The sequence below is a fragment of the Rosa chinensis genome, chromosome 2 (genome assembly GCF_002994745.2).
Source record: "Rosa chinensis cultivar Old Blush chromosome 2, RchiOBHm-V2, whole genome shotgun sequence".
In the NCBI taxonomy this organism is placed as follows: Eukaryota; Viridiplantae; Streptophyta; class Magnoliopsida; order Rosales; family Rosaceae; genus Rosa; species Rosa chinensis.
In genome coordinates this window covers 25,817,828-25,840,796 of record NC_037089.1, presented here as the reverse complement: position 1 = coordinate 25,840,796, position 22,969 = coordinate 25,817,828, and the positions used below count along the sequence as shown (strand labels likewise).

The following is a 22,969-nucleotide window of genomic DNA, read 5'->3' as shown; positions in this document are numbered from 1 at the left end:
AAAAACAAATTTTCACCATCGTATTTGCTCCGTCTAGACGTCCAAAGAAAAGAAATGAGAAACTAAAAGAAAGAGAGATATTTACAATTCCAGCTGGAAGTTGCCTGAAGTGAAGATGCTCCATGGCTCGTGTAATGACAAGCGGCTTCTGAGGGTAGTACTGAACATGAGCCAGTGTACCCTGAGTGGACCAACAAGGTGAGTTAATTTTTTTTTTCTAGTCAACTGTAACATACAACAACAATACATAATTTACAATGACAAGAACCAAATCACACCATTCAGAACTGATAGTTAGTGACTTAAATTCCCATAGCTTGCTTTCCCATGGCAGATTGATATGTATTACGTGGACTGTTTACCCAAAAAAAAAAAGAGGTCTTTCATTAGGAGCAACCAAACAAAATAACAGATGGTACAAATTAGTATAACAAATGAGTTGAACAAAATTAGGTTTCAGCTCGAAATGTTTTTTTTCTATTAGAACTGAAAAGTAGAAATAGAGTGAATGAAACAACATTTATGTTGTTGTGGTGGGTTTCAATTGAAGAGGGAAGCTGGAAATTGGAGAGGAGGGAACCTAAAAATCTGAAAAGAGAAGCACAGTTGCCAATCTCATCCGGGATTTGATCAGTTAGCTTGTTCCCCTGCAGGTCTCTACAATTCGCAAATAAACAAAGAGTCATCAAACCACTTCAGGACTATTACACTATGAACACAAAATTTTTAAAAAAATAGTGGTGAATGAAGATAGCAGTGTGTGCTTTGTATGACAACTAGGTATTCGCTACACGTAGAGGCAATATTCCTGTGAGATTGCTTGTACTAATAATGTTGTAGACACCATAGCCTCTGAGATGTCTTCAGGTCAAACTATTTAAATAAGCATGAATTTAGATTACCTTTGGATGTTATTTGCAACCTACATTTACATCCTTGCTGGCATTATTTTCTGGTTTGCTTTCACTGACAAAATGAAGCAAACCTCTCATGAAGTTGTACATATTGCTAATATACACACCTGAAACCAACTAGAAAAGTTCACTTTCATGTACATTTAAGCATTGATAGGCCCAAAAAGATTCACTTTAAAGATAACTAAATGTTTTAGCACCAATCTGTAAATTATGCACATAGCTTTAACTTATCCCTAGTGACTAACATCTTAGCAACAACTATAAACAATTTAACAATTTATCTTTGAAAGTAGTCATTATGGTAATTCACATACCATTCATCAAGTTCTTTGACATCAAAATCTTATGAAAAGAAAAGAGAGATGATGAGTACGTAAAATGATGAATATATATGCATACACTATAAAATATATATATATATATATATGTATGTTTAGGTGATATATAGTTCTCAATACATAAGATACATAGCAAAACTACAAAACTGTTGGACAAAAAGAATAAATGGAAGCAGAACTCACCCCATTTCCATGAGCAGGTTGAAGCCTTCGATACCTTCAGAACCAGCTACGATTCACGATTGTGGCTGGAAGAGATACATAAACAAGAAGCTAAACGTTACAACGAAAACCACTTCACATAAACATGCAAAACTAGGTGCATCGATACCTGATAATTACTTGGTGACTCAGAATGCCTGAATATGCTCTTTCTGCTATAAGCTTCTTGTGCCATAAAGTAATACCTCACTACAAGGAAGAAAAAATGAAAATCCGGATGGTACCTAATGACTTTTTATGAACTATGTAAAATTATTAAGAAAAAGGAAAGAAAGAAATATACAAGAGGGGGGAGGGAGTAGGAAAAAAAATAAAGACTTTCACATAGGATAGGAAAAAGGAAAAAGGTTACCAAAGCTTGATTAAATGTATGTCTTTGCTATTGTTGGCACCCATAAGAATGATAGCCAGTAAATAAGGAACTCAGCCTACACTCTGGTTTCAAGGAAGAGGAGGTGCCATTAAGTTCAAACCCATCAGCTTGAATTGCAAGGCTTTATTCACATATATTCTAAAAAGAACAGGAAAGATGCTCATACAGAATACATCGTGAAAGAAACTAAAATCAGCCAAAGTACCTTTGGAAATTCCATGGTAAACGGAACTGTAAGAACAGCCATGCCTCTTGAAACAGTCTTCATGGTTTTAGCAAATGGATTTCCCTCCATCCCTTCTTGCATATTGCACTAATGAACAAAAGAAAAGAAAAAATTCAATTCATCAATTTAATTGAATATAGTTTCTGATCCTGAACATTTAATTCTCATACCCAATCCTATCACCACCACCATTAACAAAACAAATCATCCACGAAATGCAAAGATAGATAAAAAAAAAAGGCCACTATATACCACGAAATGCATACCCTTTTGGGAGGAATGTTGCATTGACCGTCTGGTTTAGCAGTTCTTGTTGTAAGGCGAGCCATGAGCATATTTCTAGCTATGCCAGCACTTGCAATGCATCCAGTAGTCTCAAAGATCTCTTGTATTATAATTGAGGCTAACATATCCATATCTACCCCTTCCAAGTATGTGACATCTAAAAATGCTTCGTCACAGCTTACTGCCTAAATTCAACAACATGCATATTAACAAAAACACAACTGAAGAAGTAAGTATTAAAAAGATAAATAAAATTGGTTTCCAAAAGCGTACTTGTACTTTTCTGCAGTGCTTATGCAGAATGTCATAGAACCGATTAGTTACCTGCACAATAGATCATATGACACATAGAAATATAGAAATCCACTAAACTTGCTAAAGTAAGGATATAAGAAACAAAGAAGATACTAGCAGTAATTTAAAGCATAAGAGAATGATGTCCTCTGATAACCTACCTCCTCATATGCTTCAAAATCATAAGGAAGAATGACAAGGTGTGGACAAAGAGCCTTAGCATCTCTAACAAACATCGCAGCCCTCACTCCTGAAAATACACATTAAAATTTTTAACCACACATAACATACCCAGTGGAAACAAATTAAAGAATGATCGACAGAAGAAAAAAAAAACTGCAATGAAAAATTGTTACCAAAACAGACTGTAATCTCGAGCACGGTAGTTTGCAGATGAAATTCAGCAGTGCCCTTTGGATTATCAGAATGACATACAGCTACATGCCTATCTTTAAGTTCAGGGTGTTGCCTGATTCAAACATTCTGCAATTTGTGGTTTGTGCATCATATGCATCAACTGTCTAATTAATTCTATGCTCAAACATCCACCATATGCATATAAGACAAACCAATTATGCAAATAACCAAACTCAAAAGGATTTGAACAAAAAATATGAAGAACTAAAAAAGCTAAAAAACAAATTCAAGAGTAAAAAATAAAAGAAAATATATGCGAAACAAAAGAAGCAACTCACCCAAATAGGTAAAGAAGAGCCAATCGATGCATGCAGAGTGAACAACAAAACCGGAGAGCAGCAACAGCAACGGGAAGAGAGTGAACAGCAAAAGCTGAAACAAAATTTAAAAAAATTAAAAATCGATTGGACCTGAATCTTCCAAAATCAAAACAAAAAAAATACCATTCCAATACAAAATAGAACACGTTTACTCACCGAAATTAGCAAATAGGAAGCCCCCAGCAGAGGCCAAAACAGATGCAAATGCAATTCAATTAATCAATCGATTCAATTCCTATTAACAGAGGCCAAAACAGATGCAAATATGCAATTCAATCAATCAATCGATTCAATTCTCATTCACAGAGGCCAAAACAAATGCAATTCTATTATTAATTAATCAATTGATTCAATTCCCATCCAAAATAGATACAGAGGCCAAATATTGATATTTCAAAACAGATACAGTAAGCAAAGTCATCCAACACAGCTCGAACCCAGCAACTTAATTGAACCCAGAAACACCACAGCCCAAAATCAAAAACTTAAGAATGAGAAACTTAATCGAACCCAGTAACTTAACAAGAGATTCAAGAAATTCGAACCCATAAATTGAGCTTGAAGAATCACCGAACTTGAACCCAGAAATCGAACCCAAATTTCTCCAACCTTGAGTCACCGAGCTTCACAGAATCACAGCTTGAGGAAGAGTTGAAGAGAGCAAACCAAGAGTGAAGAGTTCGAGCCTTCGACTGAAAAGTGTAAACCCAGAAATTGTGAGATTGTGAGAATCATGATTCATGAGAGAGGCAGCAAATCAACTAAAAGTCTAAAACCCAGAAATTCGACTTACCAGCGAGGTAGCAAATCAACAATGTCACCGGCGACTGAGAGAGAGGCTGAGAATAGAGGGGCCGTGCAGCCGTGCCAGAGAGAGAGAGAGAGGAGAGACGACGTATCGTCGTTTTGATTTTGAACCCAAGAACCCTCACACCATTACTACGAGTTGGACCTTGTTGCGAGTCGCCTTGTAGTTGCCACCTCCTCCACCGACTGGAATCAGCTCGAAGCTCCTTTCAGATCGAGTTTCTTTTTTTGTTCTAAAAACTGGAAATAGATTAAAAGAAACATCATCTTTCCTCTTCTAGTGGGTTTTAATTGAAGAGGGAAGTCGAAAATTTGGGGGAGGAGGGAAGTGAAATTTGGGAGGGAGGAAGCGAAATTTGGGGAGGGAGAGGGCTCGGGCGCGAAAGCAAATTTTGGAGCTGTTTTGGAGCAGTAAACTGAAATTGGCTTATTTAGGACACCACATTCAAGAGGCCGGTTGTGTCCTCCGAATAGTCTCAACCCTCTAAATAATCTCATTTGTATGTGAGTGTCCTTATCACCCTTCAAGGACACCACATGAATAATGTGTCCTTGATAGGTGTCCTTATAGCATATAATTGTAGTAGTGTCTCTAATTAGGATGGGAATTCGCTAGGGAGTAGATGTTCTACCCAATATTCTATCAATGATAAACTTTGAATCTCCTTCTACAATGAAATGAGAGACTGTTTGAAGAAAAGCTGTACAAAGACCTTCCCTCAAAGCAGTAGCTTCTGCAACTAAAATGTTAATAGAACCAAGATTCCTATAAGCAGCAATTAAAGGATTTCCACCATAATTTCTAAACATTAATTGAAACTTATTGATGCTGGTAGTCAAGTTTGCTCCACTTCCGTAAGGAATTGTTTTGAATTGTTATTGTTCTATAATAATTGTTTGGCTATTTTTGACATCTTCAACTATGACATCCTCAATATGCCTCGGAAAGGACCAAATAGTTTGTTTGTGGATACTCCAAGTCATACTAGGACAAGATATTACCATAATGATTTTCGAAGTTTCAAACTATACAGTAGGTCGGTGAGGACCTTTGCCATTTACAAAATAGGCATTTCTTGTTATTTTAGTTGACAAAGTTGAGCAAGTCTGATGGATCAATGTATGTGGCTATCAAATTGGTGAATAAGCCTCTATCATCTTGAAGCAAAGTTACACAGTAGGAATGTACTCCAAACTAGTTGGGTACAATAATTTATGGACAAAATATTGTTTACTCCCTATACTTATAGGGTCTCGACGTTTCAGTCCCTGACGTTTCAATTTCACCTAAAAAGTCCCTGAACTTTCCAATTTCATCTAAAAAGTCCCTGCCGTCAATTTTCGGTTAAAAAATCTGTTATCTTGCTGATGTGGTACTATTTCAATAGTAAAATGACTATTTTACCCTTATTGACCCAAAAAAAAAGATTTACTCTTTTTTCTCTATTTTTTAAATTTGTTCTCTCTTTTTTTTCCTACTCTTTTTTTTTTGCCTACTCTTTTTTTACTCCTTTTTCTCTCTTTTTTTTAACTCTCTTTTCTCTTTTTTATTTATTTATTTGTTCTCTTTTTTTTTAACCCTCTTTTCTCTGTTTTTTTTTCCTACTCTTTTTTCTTTAACTCTTTTTCTCTGTTTTTTTTTAAAACTTTTTTCCTCTTTTTTTATTTGTTCTCTCTCTTTTGTTTTGATTTTTATTTTTATTTCTTTGTCTTTTCTGTTTACCTCTTCTTCCTCTCCCTCCTCTCTGCTCTTCGGCCTTCTTTTCCTCCTCCCTGATCTCAGCTCTAGTTTTCGGCGAGCATCACCACCTCTCCTAATCACCGTTGGCGTGCCCGCCGCTCCAAGCAAGTGCTGACCATTTCACCGTCCATCCATCATCCCCGTCATGCTAGCAAGCATCACCACCTCTCCTAATCACCCCTATCCATACAACGGTTCCAAACTAAATCGGAGCACACCAAAATCAAATCAATTCACGTTCCACCTCCCTTTCTTCGGTGCCAAAACAGTTCAAACAATTCTCTCTAAAGTTACGATCAGAAACTGCCAAATAGACCAAAAAATGGAAACTCGCAGGAAAACTCAAATATCTTATCCTCTTTGAATCTCTATTGGCTCATCATCTCAACAAACCAACACCAAAGAAACGTTATTGACGTCGAGAGAAAGCTTCTGATATAGCTCTGACACCACGAAGGGGCTGGAATCTGAAGGGAAGAGAACCCGACCATTCCGGCTTCCAAGCGTGCCCGAAAACTGGAGCTGCGATCAAGGAGGAAAATAAGGCCGAAGAGCAGAGAGGAGGTAGAGGAAGAAGAGCTAAATAGAAAAGAGAAAGATATATATATATATATATATATATATATATAAAAAAGGAGAGCGAACAAATAAATAAAAAAAGAGAAAATAGTGTTAAAAAAAAACAGAGAGAACAAATAAATAAAAAAGAGAAAAGAGAGTTAAAAAAGAGAGAAAAAGAGTAGGAAAAAAAGAGAACAAATTAAAAAAAAATAGAGAAAAAGAGTTAAAAAAAGTAGGAATAAAAAGAACAAATTAAAAAATAGAGAAAAAGAGTAGGAAAAAAAAGAGAACAAATTAAAAAAATAGAGAAAAAGAGTTAAAAAAAGTAGGAATAAAAAGAACAAATAAAAAAATAGAGAAAAAGAGTTAAAAAAAAAGAAATGATGGAAAAGGTCACGTTAGAGTGTGAAATGATAAAAAAGTCACCTAGTTTCTCACTTGATAAAAAGGTCCATCATGAATTGTTAGTAATATTAATTTAGTCCTTATTAATAATGAAGTAATGTTAAAAAAGGTCAGTTTGTGATATTTTCGTTTCCCATTTTACCCTTAGTATTTAATATACCCAATTTGTGTTTCAATATCAAAACCAGATCGAGAGAATCCTCCCTACGCTAGCTACTCCCCTCCACTGTTCTCCGCCTCTGCATCGAACCCCTCGCCGTCTTCGAGTTGATGTGTTTTTGCACCGATCTTTCTCCGGCAGGAGCCGAGTCGCCGGTGACCACTGGACCTCCATCTCCGACTGGAAAGCAACCTAGAGACGAACTGGAAGGCGACGACAATCATGAAGATGACGGGAGCTGTTGCCGAGATTCGGTGCTTGAGACTCTATCTATACCTACAACTTCTTCTTCCTCATCGCGAATTTCGTTCTCCTATTCATACAGAGGTCTCTATCTCACACACACTCTTTCTCTCTCAGTCAACATTTTTAGCAGCTCAGGTGGCAAGAAGAGATCTCTGCAAACCCAGAAATCGAAGTAAGGTACTTCTCGCAGCTAGGGTTTTCGTATATTCCACACCTCTGGCTTTGCTTTAGCTCTTATACTATGCTCTCAATCTCTCTCCGATTTGATTAGCCTCGCTTGAATTTGAGGTTGTGAATTTTTGAGTTCATATTGTGGCTATGTTGTTGTAGATTCGGTACTGATTTTTGTGTTGTAGTTCATATTGAATGCGTGGATGGTTGGAATTTTCTATGATTTGAAGAAGTAGGTGTGATTTTTTTGTTTGGTTGGTGAATTTTGTGGAAAGTTAAGGAGCAATGTTGGTGGGAAATTGAGGGGAATTTGGTTTAGGGATTGGATTCAAGAACTTGAGGTGTGTGAAAATGCCACGAGGGCGAAGGAGAATGATACAATTCAGTAAATTGTACTCGTTTTCGGGTATTCTGTCTTCTTTTGAAGATGTTCATGCCAAAATTGGGGATAGGGGGTACTCTAGGTTGTGTACTGTAATGATCCCGATAATTTTGAGGCGATGCAGTTGATATTCATGGCACAGTATAAATTAGTGCCAAAAACTTAGAGGGGAAATTAGGTCTCAAATTTATAATTTTTTGTGTATTCAAGCTGTGGTGCAACATTTGATGTGTTGCAGGCTTTGGATGCTTGAGGAAATTGTTGTTGTAGTTCATGTTTCGATGGGTTGATTTGTGATAGAAATAGGTTATGTTAGTTTTGATTTGTTCTTGCTCTGCTAATAGTTAAAGTGAGCTGGTTGATAAAGCTTCCCAAAAGGCCAGCGGGACCATTGTATTTGTTCTGATTGGTAGGCTCTCTGAAGTAAGAAGGTAGGATTCAAATTACTACTGCGTAACTGTTCACATCTCTTTCTATCGTTGGGTTTCCTTGTTATTTCAATGATGATCCTTCTCCTTAATTTCTGCACTAGTAGTACATAGCTTATAGTTGATCAATTAGTTTCTTAATGTTATGGAAGATGCTATAGGAGTTTTATTTTTGCTTTGTGAACACTACTATAGTTTCTAATTCCCTTTTCTTATGAAATTATAGGTTTTTTTTTATTTTTTTTATCTATCATAATTAAATTGTTAATTTGTTTCCCTATAATAAATTTAATGAGCTAATTTGTGTCTGCAAGTGTCCGTTTGAGTCCAGCAACTCTTGCAACTCAAGAGCTCAAAATCCATGTCACATTCATGATATGTTAGATAAGTTTGTATACATGAAAAGGTTTCTTCTTTCAAGTATCTGGGTATTCTGATGAATGAATAATTTTATTAGTTAGGGTGGGGAGAGATTTTGTCAAGTAATAAAAAACTCAGGAGGATCTAATATTTCTTGCAGTAGTAATGCAAAGAGTCAAACCTAACTGCTCAGTAACCTAATCTTTTATAAAAACAAGTAAACTATGTTTGCTCTTTCTGGTTTCCTCATCATATGGCCTGGTGATGCAATTTAGCTCCTTTTGGCAGTTTTTACTGTTGACCACAAAAAATCACAATCCGCACCAAATTTTATATGCTTTTATGCCATTGTACGTGCTAAGTAGAATATAAAGTTTACTTTTGTAATGATGATATCTATGACATCAGTCTCTTTTGGGTTATAGGATATTTCCATTTCTCGCAGCAGAGTGTTTTTCCATTTGAGTTAAATTGGCTCGCTTGAATTGGATGTTTAGGATTGAAGGAAGACCTCCAGTTATTACGAAGACATGTTCTGAGAAGATCACATTTGATATAAAGCTTGAGAAGTTTGACGCGGCAGCAAAGATCAAAATCATAAAGGAGGGTAGGACTTTCACTGTTTAGAAGTAGAGGACTCTAAAGACTTGGTGGAAAAAGCTCATGTTGTGCTGAAGAAGGGTGTGACCAAAGAGGTGGCAGGCCTATTGTTGACAAGCTCAAGAAGTTGGGTGCTATACTGCTATGTGGTATTGAAATGAAATCAATTTGCTTTTCTTTTACTCTTTTTTTTTTTTAGGTTCATGTAAAATATTGATCGATAAGTCTAATGATAAATGGAGTGATTCTTTATTTTGTTCAGTTAGGAGTTAGGAGTTGGGACTCCTTTTGTTTTTATGTTAATTGGAAATTGGCTTTTGAATGAATTATACATTGCATGCCTAACGTTTCAGAGGTTAGGATCGTTCCTAAATGTTCCCTTTAATTGTATTTTTTTGGGTCCATTTCCACGTGATTCACCCTTGTTCTTACTGTATGCTTTTTATGCAACTAGTGGGAAAAGATTATTCTCAGAAACTTGTTATAGCCATGCTTGTTGATGGGTTTTTGTGGGTTCAAAAACCGACACGAGGTTTATGTTCAAAAACCTACGTTGCATGTCACTGGCTATGACATTGACAATAACCTGGCTAGTGACATATCCAGTAACTTGGTCAATGACTTGACAGTTACTTGGTCAGTGACTTGATCAGTGACTTGACAGTTACTTGGTCAATGACTTGGTCAGTGACATGTGTATAACCTTACAAACTGTAACCTGACCAGTAACTTGACCAATGACATAACCAGTGTCTTGAGGTTAACAGTGACATGGCCAATAACTTGGGGTTAACAATGACTTTGCCAGTGACTTGAGGTTAATAGTGACATGGCCAGGGATTGACAGTTACTTGGTCAGTGACTTGACAGTTACTTGGTCAGTGACTTGGTCAGTGACATGCGTATAACAACTGTAACCTGACTAGTAACTTGACCAATGACATAACCAGTGTCTTGAGGTTAACAGTGACATGGCCAATAACTTGGGGTTAACAGTGACTTTGCCAGTGACTTGAGGTTAATAGTGACATGGCCAGGGATTGACAGTGACATGGTCAATGAGTTAGTGAGGTCACTGCCCAAGTCACTGTTAACCTCAAGTCACTGTTAATCACATGTCACTAACTAAGTAACTAACCATGTCACTGATCATGTAACTGTCAATCGCATGTCACTTGCCAACTCATTGTCAATCACATGTTGCTGGCTATGTTACTGTTATTTGTAATATTCATGATCAGCACTTTCTACTGAATGTTCTCATGGGTAAGGTTGACTATACAGAGAATCTTTAAAAAGAAAACTACAAGAACTAATGAGCTCATTTGAAAAGACCAATTATGTTGTGGCATAGAATTAGCACCTTTTGTTATTAAAACATCAATGCCGCGAGCAATTGTATATCTTGGTAGCGAGTACAAATTGAAAGTTTAGAGAAACCAAACAGAAGAATACATAATTAACAATCCAAGTTTCATTTCAAATGTGCTTGGAGTATCAAGAACCCTGAGATCCCCATCCTTATCAGCCAGGCACCTTGTACGATCCTCTATAGCGACCCACATCTTCACCCATTACACATACAGTGGGGTCCCTAGCCATCTCTTCTTCTAATTCTTCTCATAAGGGTTCAAAAAGAAGAAGTTCATGCCTAGAAAAAGAATGCATAACTTATTAGTTTTATCCTCAGTAAATTTCAGAGGAACCATATGACCATCAATCAAGGCCAAAGAAATATCTTTTAGGATACTGGGCATAGTTTTATGTAGACGCAGATCTGTTTGGCATACATAATATTAGTTTAACTTATAAGATACTCATCAATCTCACAACAAACATTACAGCATGCCACAGTGACAATTCAGGTGGTAAAAATGTGTGGTAATGCTTACAAGAAAATTCAATGGAAAGGGGACAACAAAAGTAAGGCAGTAAACTCAATCATGAATACAATACATATCTCAAAGTATAAAGTCAACTTGAAAATTATCCCCAGAATCCCCTATCCCCAGGGGTAAATTAATTTGTGCAAGAGTAACATGGGTATCAACTAATCAAGGAAAGGGACCTTGTTTGCCAACAATACTCATACTAAATCAATTTAGTTTCATTGGTAAGCTATTTCTAAACTATAATAACATAAAGTTTCCAAAAACAGATCTTACTGGATATGAAAGTAGTTAAGCTAAAAGCCTAGCATTACAATCAATGTGAAAATAAAACTTGCTCCATTTCTAGATCAATCATAAGGTATGTGTTAAGAAAAAAAAAAGAGCTCATTCGTTTATTTATGTAGCCATCATATGAAAAAAAAAAATAATAATAATTGCTTACATGTAATACATACATCATATGAAATCTGAAATCTAATTGAATTTTATCTATAATAGATTCACAAAATGGTGGCATGGTACAGAAGCATTCTTTATTGTCTCTTGCTGCAACTAGAATCTTTCTTTAATAATTTTTAAAATATTTTTGAAGGTGTTACATCTCCAAGTATGGCTATTTCCAGATAAAATTGAAAACAAGTACAAACACGAAAATTATAGTCTCAATCTGATAAACCACTCTACGTGCTCAATCAATTGGAACATTAATATCATTAATTCAGCATTCCACTACTACTATTCAGCTCAGTTTATGTCAATTTCACATTCTCCTGGCATCCAATTCAAAATTCCTCTTCTATTTTTTCTAATTACAGTTTCCTTCAACCTAGATCTATACGATTTGCTACGACAAGAAACCAAAACTAGATACCGCAATCACCAAAAACAATTGCATATACCAAATGCCAACGAAACCGAAAATACACATGCACATACGAAATTTGTACCTCTAGACACAAAGAGAGGCTCTGATTTGTGGAAATCAGTAAGAGTCCCCATATGGTAGTCCCATAGTTGGATCACACCACTGTGCAGACTCGCGAGGATCCATGGCCTCTTAGTGTGGAAGCTCAGTCCCTTCACTCTATTACTCTTTGTCTCAAACTTTGTCAACATCTTCACCACCGTGATCACTGTAATTCAATCAAATCAAAATTCACCACCGCATGAACAAAATTCACAAACGAAATAGCATCCACTCTAACGAACTTGATACCACAAATCAATCGAAACGCGAAGAGATAAGAAGCAATCAGATATGAATTAGAAACCTATGGGTGAAGAAACAAAATTGCAATATTTCCACGAACAGCTTTGGTGATTCTAGAACCACAAAATAGAAATTAGATCAATTTTGCGATGAATGAGCAGCTTACCCCGTCATGGCAAGCAACAAGAAAATATTCCTTCAATCAATTTTGCCAAAAACAGCGAATGAAGAAAAAAAATTGCAATATTTCCATGAACAGCTTCACAAATCATGTAAATTTTCAACGAATTCAAACTATAGGAAAAGTAATTCTTACGATAGTAGAGATAATGAAACCAGAAATTCAATCAAAGTTTACGAACCTGCAGGTGTTTTTCGTTTGCCAAAGATGAAACTCATGGCGGTGGATTGGAAGAACTCAAGACGTCATTGGCGACTGCGAATCGAGGGTCTGAGGCGGTGGCGGTTTCGCGATCTGCGGAAATGGTTGCAACTCGGGACTCGGCCTGTACCAATCCGATCTCTTGATCGATTTGAGTTTCTAGTATGGCGACCGGTTCACTTCCGGCATTGCTCTGCTCATGGCGTCGCTACTCGTGGAGTTGTGGCTCTGCTCAACGGTGCCAATATAGAGGAAGCTCGAAGGCGCCGCTATGGAATCATCGGCGAACTGCTCCCTTCGCTATTAACGACTTTCTGAGTCTCTGATTGGTGCTTGACTCAGTGGCATTTCGAGCGTGATGATTCCGACGGGTCGCTGGCTCTGATCTCAGAGAGAGATTTTGGTAACGGTTTGAGTCCGAAAGGATGAGGATTCAGATGGGCTTGGGTATTGTTGGGAGAGAGAGCTGTGGTGGCAGTTTCTGTAATTAAGTTTAACTCTAGTGGTAGGTTGTAAAGAAGTGACCTTAATTATCATATGTACATTTGTGTTACCTGAATTATAATAAGACACTTCAAAATAACCTCTTTTATCATTGTCCCTTAAAAAAAGTAGGAATAAAAAAGAACAAATTAAAAAAACAGAGAAAAAAGAGTAAATTTTTTTTTTTGGGGTTAGTAAGGGTAAAATAGTCATTTTACTGTTGAAATAGTGCCACGTCAGCAAGATAACAGACTTTTTAACGGAAAATTGACGGCAGGGACTTTTTTGGTGAAATTGGAAAGTTCAGGGACTTTTTAGGTGAAATTGAAACGTCGAAACCCTATAAGTGTAGGGAGTAAACAGTATTTTGTCCATAATTTATCATTCTATGTTTTTACACAACGTTTGATAATATATAGATTTTTACTTGGAGTACTTATATGTAGTTTCTATTGCAGATTTACGTCTATATTGCTTGGACTTATGTAGTTTTTGTTGTCTATTGAAGATTGTGGGTTTATCTACTTGTCAGCTATATGCATAATGAACATGTGGTGATGTGGATCAGGCATTCCAACAAACTATTCTAAGGGTTAACTTGATTTGTTATAAGTGGATCACGAAAAAGTGTGCCTATTGGGATCAATGCACACAAATTCTAATCGTGGTTGAAGCTTAGTTTTTTTTTTAGTGCGATTGACAAAGGAGAGCACTAAAGTCCTACTTAAAGGGTTCCATTTGTTGTTCAAATCTTTGAGCTTGTCAATTCCATTACATTCTCCAACGACGTCTAGCCATTATGAACCTTCTATTGGATTGAGGATCCCATCCACTCTTATCTATAACTAATCAAGTCTTTGGACGTGCTGTGAGTTTGCATATGTTGATAGAAAAGTAAGAAACCTCTCTGAATTAGTAGCATGTGCATATATATTAAACTATTTCCAGCCAGTTTCTCTTGTAACTCTCCTCAGTGAACAATTCCACACACTTTGCATATCTATTATTCAAACAATGGATAGAGGTACTTGGTTCTTCCTGGTATACTTGATCTATTGTGAGGCGGCTAGCTGCTTAACTATGGCAGCACAAACCAAGCTTAACATCACCACAGACCGGTCTACTCTTCTTGCTCTAAAATCCCATATTACCAGTGACCCTCAAAACATGATCTTTACCAATTGGTCAACCACCACCCCTGTTTGCAACTGGATTGGCGTCATTTGTGGTGCACGCCATCATTGAGTTGCAGAGTTGAACCTCTCTTACTTTGGTCTCTCGGGCACCATTCTTCCTGAGCTAGGCAACTTATCATTGCTTGTTGATCTAGACATCCAAAATAATAGTTTTCAAGGTACCTTGCCTCACGAATTGGCTCGCTTGTACCGCTTGAAGTTTATTAACTTGGGATACAACAAGGTTATGGGAGTGATACCGTCATGGTTTGGGTCTTTGTCCAAACTTCAAGGATTCAGGTTGTTTGGTAATCAATTTGCAGGTTCCATACCAGCTACCATCTTCAACTTATCTGCTCTGTAAATATTTAATCTGAGTTATAACTAACTCTCAGGTACGTACAAACTAACATACATACCAACAAATTATCTAAAACCCTAATCTATTAACACCATAGCTAGCATGTTAAGGTATAAGATATGCTTATTTCAAATTAATGATTATGCATAGCAAGAGAAATTGGAAACCTAACAATGTTTAGGAGATATACCTTGATGCTAACAATTTTATAGGTATGTTACAAATCATTTGGTTGAATTAGTTAAAGAGATAATAATTGTGCATATGCCCTACACTTGAAACTTCAATCAGACATCTTGTGTGCAGATGATCAACTATAGTATATACTTGTTAAGTTTTAAGAAATACAAAATGAGATTGGCGCTTTAGATCAACTGGAGAAGTTGTCAGTGAACTTCATTGCCTTAAAAAGGACTATGAATTCCTATGGTTGTCTTCAAAATGTCTTCTTCGATTATTTTTGAGTCTATATGAAAACAACTTGACCGGAAGACTTATGAACACTACATGCATGTCAACATTCTGAGCATTCAAAAGTTGGATTATTCTTATAACAAACTTGACGGTCTGCTTCCATCCAAATGGTCGTAATGTAAACAATTTTTATTACAATTATCACATAACAATTTAAGTGGAAGCATAGTTGATACGCTAAAATCAAGCGTTCAACTTAACCCTATAAAATGTAGTCGTTAGCAATATAGAGTAAGCAAGGATCATTCGATGCTAGAGATTAATGGTATCAAATTAATCACACAAAAGAAAACAAATAACAAAACTAAACTAACACACAAAACAAATAACATTACTAATCTAAAGAAAAAAGTCAAATAGTAGAAAACAGAGAAAAAGATGTAGGAAACAGAAGGGGATAGAAAGGTGCGTTGCAATCCTAAGTTGAAACAGATTTGAGGTTTTTGGTTTTTAACAAAAATAAAAGAGAACACATAAGGAAAACGATTTTGATTTTTGGTTTTGAGAAAATAAGATGGAGATCAACATGTTAGAGACTTGGAAATCCACCCCCAATTACTTTCAAACAATGTTATGTTGACCTAATTTCAATTACTAAGTTGTGAACATAAACCAACCAAGAAACAAGTCGGAGCAGATCATGTCCCTTATTATTGTTTCCCTAAGTACTTAGTCTACGTGAACACACAATAGCTAAGCTTATCAAACATGCAATCAAGGTATAGAACGCTATCCTATCAACAACACATAGAAGCATTAAGATCTCATGGAAATGATTGGCTATAGAGTTGCAGTCTAGTGTGGAAAGCGTACCTAGCACGCTCTTCTAGTTGTTTAAAACATCAGCTTTTGTCCAAAGCCTTACATACTTGTGGATTAGAAAACAAGACGGTTAGGTGAATTAATTGAAAACATCGATCAGATGAAGACTATATTTATATATATATATATATATATATATCCCGATCACAGGCGGACGTCGACGCAGCAGGCGGTTCCAGGCTGCGATGGAGGCACTGGGCTGGCCGGAGGCGTCCCAGACCTCTTCTGGGCAGCAATCGAGGTCGAAGGAGGTCAGGGTTGCTGGTTTCTGGGCAACCACCTCACCTGCAACTGCAGGTTTTGTGCAGAACTGCAGAATGGTCGCCGGCGACTCCACCCGACCGCAAACCGGCTTCACAGACCCCCGCCGTCCATTCAGCAAGCCGCGCCGCACCGCGCCGTCGACGCTCGATCGAGGCCGGAGGAGCTACGTCAGCACTTTTTCTGGGTTGCGGACGTCCGCTCTCTAACGGCTCGTTATATATATATATATATATATTATTTGAGAACCAAAGTTTTTTCTAGAACCATTCATATTGCAAAACAAACAAAACAAAACTATGATATGGATTTAGCAAAAGATCTTTAAAACTATCTACTTGTTCAGTTCCTCTAAGAATCACTTTCAAATTTCGCCACGGTAAGTACTCCAAAAATGTAGGCAACCTTTTCACAAATTCTTCGTGGTTGAATTGATAAAGATTAAAGAAAAAAAAACAAATGGTTTAGGATACAAATTTAATTGTTCGAGGGTGTTTTGGTAAAATTAAGGAGGTGTACTTAGCGTTTTAAGTATTCAAAAAAATGAATTGGATGTTTAATAAGTAGGTGAGGTCCAAATATCAAATTTAGAGGTCCAATTAGAATCACCCTTTTATCTTATTTTATTTTGTTAAATGGAGAGCTAAAATCCTGAAAACATGGCCATCTAAGGAGAGTCTTCTCTGCGATTGATGGACAAAGGAGAGCTCTCAAGTCTACTTTGATGGGTCCATTTGTTGTTCAAGACTTTGAGCTTGTCTTTCACGCATTTCCACCACTCTCTCCAAAAATGTTTAGCTACTATAGAACTTCTGTTGGATTGACGATTCCATCCCTTAACAGTTTGATCCACACATTTCCTTGTCAATCTTCTCATGGATTGATTAATCCATCCATTAACATTTTGGTCCACATATTTCCTTGTCAATCATATTTGTTTGTGTACTAGTCAAGTCTTTGGACGTGCTGTGAGTTTTCATATGTGATTGAAAATTAAGTGGAGACCTATAACGTCTCTGAATTAGTAGCGTGTGCATATATATTGAACTATCTCCAGCTAGTTCCTCTTGTAACTCTCCTTAGTGAACAATTCCACACACTTTGCATATCCATTATTCAAACAATGGAGAGAGTTACTTGGTTCTTTCTTGAATACTTAATATGTTATACGGTGGCTAGCTGCTTAACTATGGCAGCACAAACCAAGCTTAACATCACCACAGACCGGTCTGCTCTTCTTGCTCTCAAAGCCCGTATTACCAGTGACCCTCAAAACATGATCTTCACCAACTGGTCAACCTCTACTCCTATTTGTAACTGGGTTGGGGTCACTTGTGGTGCACGCCATCATCGAATTGCAGAATTGAACCTCTCTTACTTTGGTCACACAGGCACCATTCCTCCGGAATTAGGAAACTTACCATTTCTTATTAATATGGACTTCAGCAATAACAGTTTCCATGGTATATTGCCTCATGAATTGGCCCGCTTGCGTCGGTTGAAGTTTATCAGCTTGGGAAACAACAAGTTCATGGGAGTCATTCCGTCATGGTTTGGGTCCTTATTCAAACTTCAAGTATTCAATTTGTTTGGTAATCAATTTTCAGGTTCCATACTAGCTACAATCTTCAACTTACCTGCTCTGCAAAAAATAGATTTGAGTGATAACCAACTCTCAAGTACGTACAAACTAATGTACCTACCAACAAATTATCTAAAACCCTAATCTATTAACACCATAGCTAGCATGTTAAGGTATCAGATACCCTTATTTCTAATTAATAATTATTGCTTAGTAAGAGAAATTGAAAACCTAACAACATTGTAGGAGATATATCTTTATGGTAAAAAGTTCATAGGTATGTCACAAATTGGTTTTTTTGAATTAGTTAAAGAGATAGTCATTGTACATATGCAGACGATCAACTATAATGTATAATTGTTTAATTTTTAAGAAATACCAAATGAGATTGGTGCTCTAGATCAACTACAGAAGTTGTCAATGAACCTCATTGCCTTAAAATGATCTATTCATGTGGTTGTCTTCAACATGTCTTCTTTGATTATTTTGAGTCTATATGAAAGAAACTTGACTAGAAGTCTTCCGGACAATAAATGCATGTCAACATCTTCCTAGCATTCAAAAGTTGGATTTTTCTTACAACCAGCTTGATAGTCCACTTCCATCTAAATGGTGGCAACGTAAACAACTCTTTTTTATTATATAGTATACTCATTAATATTGGTCACTTACCCCAAATAAAAACGACTGATCTTAGCTTGAACTATTTGATAGGTATTCATAATGTCATATATTCAATAATCATTTTTTTTTAATTCAAACCCAAATTGGGTATCAATATATTCATCACAAGCTAGAAAAGGCCGTTACATACCCTTCCACTGCCATCGATAGACAGACAAGAAGATAGTGGTAGTACCCACAGTGGTACATAGAAATAGACTAATCATTACACATTTAAATACGTACACATAGCAAGGCGCTAGAGACACATAGCGTGAATCATTTTATTTTCTTCTTATAGATCATGATTTATTCTCAAGTAACCAATGTGCTGTAATGATCATAAGTTTTCTCAATTAAATATGCTTGACACCTTGCTTGTTAAGGTAAGGAGATCAAAATCTGATTAATAGTTATTAACAGGTAGAATTCCCAGAGAAATCGGAAACCTAACAATGTTGAAGAAGATCTACCTTGATAGTAATAATTTTGAAGGTATGATGTTTTGTTGATTTAAATGGATAATTAGTTACTGTGCATGTCCCATATTTAAATTTTCTTTATTCTTGTTGAATAGCACGAAGTATATCATATATCTTATATTAGCTGGAATGTGTATTGATTTTTCAGAAATTCCAAATGAGATCGGCACTTTGAATCATCTGGAAAAATTGTATGTGCAACAGAATGCCTTAAAAGGGCCTATCCCTATGACTATCTTCAACATGTCATCTTTGACTATTGTAACTTTCTATGGTAACAATTTGAATGGTAGAATTCCTGACAATATTTGTCAAAATCTTCCGAATATTCAAGCGTTGAATTTGGGTGCCAATCAATTTAATGGTCCAATTCCTTCCATATTTGGGCAATGCAAACAACTTCTTTCTTTAAACTTGGAGCTTAACTGGTTGACAGGTATTCATAATATCAATTACATATATTTAATCACTTAATATTTTTATAAACCGGTTAAGCAAATCAATTCAAAAGATGATGATTATTTCATATTTTGATATACTGTCCCTAGCTTTAATGATTTAGACACATTTGTACCCGTTTTACATTTGTGTAATGTAGTAATCATTCTACATTTGACAAAATTTATAAACCAACGTTACTAATTTCCTAATTGAATTTACCCATTAATATTCATCACTTAACCCTGATAAAAAAGATTGATATTAGCTCGAACTATTTGACAGGTATTCGTAAAGTCAGTTGCATATTTTTAATAATCATCTTATTTTATTCTTATATATCATCATTTGCTCCCAAGTAACCAATGTGTGGTAATGATTAGAAGTTTTCTCAATTATATATGATTGACACCCTAGCTTGTTAAGGTAAGGAGATTGATATCTAATAAATAGTTACTAACAGGTAGAATATCCAGAGAAATTGGGAACCTAACAATGTTGAAGGGGATCGGCCTTGGTAGTATAATTTTGAAAGTATGACTTCCATCAATTTTGTTGATAAAAATTTATAAAGCAATGTTATTAATTTCCTAATTGAATTTTATAACTATTTATTTTCTCTTCTCCCCCTATTTTTTTTTTCTCCCAATATTATCTCTCTCCTCACTTTCCATGTTCAGAAAAAGAAAAGCAAGTATCGTCAAAAAAAAAAAAAGCAAGAAATAAACATAAAATAAAATAAAAATAAAAATTTTCTAGTATATGGAATAATGTCAGGGTGTTGATATAACTGTTGCAGGTCCTATACCATATGAGATTGGTTATCTTCCTAATTTAGAGATATTGTCGCTCGCTCAAAATAATATAAATGGCCATATCCCATCCTCAATCTTCAATATCTCCACAATAAAAGTATTAGATCTCGGCCTCAACCACCTTTCAAGTAGCCTCCCAGCAAACATAGGCCTTGGGCTTCCAAACCTACAATGGTTTTCAGTAGGAGGGAATCACCTCAGTGGAGTAATCCCCAAATCCATCTCCAATGCTTCTGAGATTCGGAGTCTAGACCTGGGTGAGAACTCTTTTTCTGGATTTATTCCAAGCACTCTGTGCCTCTTGACAAATCTTGAATGGCTCACATTGGCCTTCAATAATTTGACCATTGATGCCTCTACTCGAGAAGTTAATATTTTTTCTTGTCTGCCAAATCTTAGAAATTTGAGATATTTAGACTTCGGAAGCAATCCATTAAATGCCGAGCTTTCGATTTCCTTCAGTAATTTCTCTGCATCACTATTTGGTCGTCCCTGTACTGCCAATTAAAAAGTATTTTTAGAACAAATTGGTGAAAATGCTAATGTCAAATTCAAATTTAAAATATGATGTGGACAAACTTCTACTCTAAACTATGATGTCAAATTTATATATTATTTTATTATTTTACTTTTTCAGATATTATATAAAATATAATAAAACCAACTTTCTCTTTCTTCACTATCTCTTTTCTTCTGTATCTCTTGTCTTCAAGAAGCCATGGAAAGAGAGCAGCAATAGGAGTTGTGGTTTCTTCCGATCTCTCATCTTCTCTCTATCTCTCTCCCGTTTCGCTCTGTGGTTTCAGTTACAGTCAAATCCATGGTGACCCAAGGTCAAGTCATCACCTACAAAGCGGCGGTGGCCTGTGAACGTACCCAACAAGCCTTTGGTTATCGAAGACGTCCAGGTGGCTCCGCCGCAGGCCGGAGAGGTTCGCGTCAAGATTATCTACACCGCTCTCTCTTGAGATCTTGGTATTGATGATCTTGGTCTTGATTTCGTTGTGGGTGCTGCCCCTCAATCCAAAATTGCTGTTGCAAAATCATTCATCTGATTGGTAAATACTGTTCAGTAATTTCCTTCAGTAATTTTTTCTTGTCTGCCAAATCTTAGAAATTTGAGATATTTAGACTTCGGAAGCAATCCATTAAATGCCGAGCTTTCGATTTCCTTCAGTAATTTCTCTGCATGCACTAGGATTTTTTAAAACATCCCTTTGAGTATGGAGTGCATGGAAGTAAGATCATTGTGAAACCACGCAATCAAGGTTCTTGCTTCTATGATGGGTACTCTTAAATCTCATCATCTAATACATCTGAGGAAGACTGTTGGTTCCTATTTTCAAAGCATGCCTTCAAAAATTCTGTGTTACTGTGTTAGTGCGCACTCAAATTTTGAAGGTATCGGAAGACAAATTGTCACTCTAGGTCACTTTTTGGGTCAATTTCGCGACTTGCAAACGGTGACCTTTTGTGAACAGTATCTGATGTAGTGAGCTAAATGGTGGAAATGAAAGGCAAAAAGAAATGAATAGTATTGACCCAGTAACCTCAACAGGTGAACTTGCTTAAAGGTCTTTCTTTGGCTGCAAATCACTTGGGGGTCTTTTGTGCTCTTATTGCCCTGAATTGAATTTGAAGGAATGGAATAACATACTGAAGAGCGACTTATGGCAGTTGTCAGATAAGAATATCAATTTTTTCGATAGAAGAAAGAAGTTGGAAATGACAACCTCAAATTGTTATGGATGGCTAAAGGTCTCTTAAAACCTGAAAAAAAAAAAAGGAGAGAATGTTGAGAGAAGTTGGAAATGGCTACTTTGATGATCTACTCTCAAGTTCATTTCTTCAACATCGATATGGCAACGATTTCATCATGCACGACCTTATCAGTTATTCGGGAAAGTTTGTATCTAGAGAATTCTGTGTTAGACTGGAGGACAGTGCCTCATTCAGCATTATGAGTTAGTCATGCCATTTCTCATAGGGAAATTCTAGTGTAGTGGTGGGTATCTCATACCCACATTTACAAAAGTGAGAACAAATTTTGTTGTCAAAGTTGTAATTTGAGTCATACTTTGTGTAATCTTAGTTCTAATAATGGTAATTACACCTCTTACGACATTTTACAAGTTTTTGAACAAATTCGTTGTCAATGTTGTAATCTTAGTTCTAATAATGGTAATTACACCTCTTACGACATTTTACAAGCTTTGAACAAATTCGTTGTCAATGTTGTAATTTTTGTTTAATTATATGTAAATAGTGTAAATGAATATGGTAACTTTTGTTCTCAATGTTGTAATTTTGGTTCAAATACTTGTAAATTTTTGTTCAAATAGTTGTAAATTAGGGTATCTCATACCTACCAGTACACTAGCTTGTCTCTTTTTCATATATGAAAGCAAAATATCATGACCATGAGAAGTTTGAGGCTTTATATAAAGCAAAAAATTTGCGCACCTTTTAATCTAGGTAAATAATTTCCCTCCCTCCTTCCAGCCAAGGTACTATATGATCTGTTGCCAATGCTACAATGCTTTATCAAGCTCTGTTATTGAGGAGTTGCCTAGTTCAATTCGCAACTTGAAACATCCAAGGCACTTGGACCTGTCATCTAATGCTCAAATCAAAATGTTACCAGATGCAGTGTGCGACTTGTATAATTTACAAACA

The 22,969-nt window shown here is 36.2% G+C and overlaps 1 protein-coding gene and 1 long non-coding RNA gene across 2 annotated transcripts; both read right to left on the bottom strand.

Moving 5' to 3' along the window:
• Positions 1 to 1,450: 1,450 nt before the first annotated feature.
• LOC112185781 lies at positions 1,451 to 2,357 on the bottom strand. Its single transcript, XR_002930458.2, has 4 exons — positions 2,056 to 2,357; positions 1,830 to 1,912; positions 1,587 to 1,666; positions 1,451 to 1,503 (listed from the first exon to the last, which is right to left on the bottom strand). It is a non-coding gene; the product is annotated as an uncharacterized LOC112185781 (long non-coding RNA).
• An 8,506-nt stretch (positions 2,358 to 10,863) lies between these two features.
• LOC112183994 (coatomer subunit alpha-2-like) lies at positions 10,864 to 12,817 on the bottom strand. The gene is made up of 3 exons (XM_024322305.2): positions 12,718 to 12,817; positions 12,093 to 12,278; positions 10,864 to 10,904 (listed from the first exon to the last, which is right to left on the bottom strand). The coding sequence occupies exons 1-3, from the start codon at positions 12,752 to 12,754 to the stop codon at positions 10,864 to 10,866; spliced, it is 264 nt and encodes an 87-aa protein (XP_024178073.1). The 5' UTR covers positions 12,755 to 12,817.
• Between the last annotated feature and the right edge of the window lie 10,152 nt (positions 12,818 to 22,969).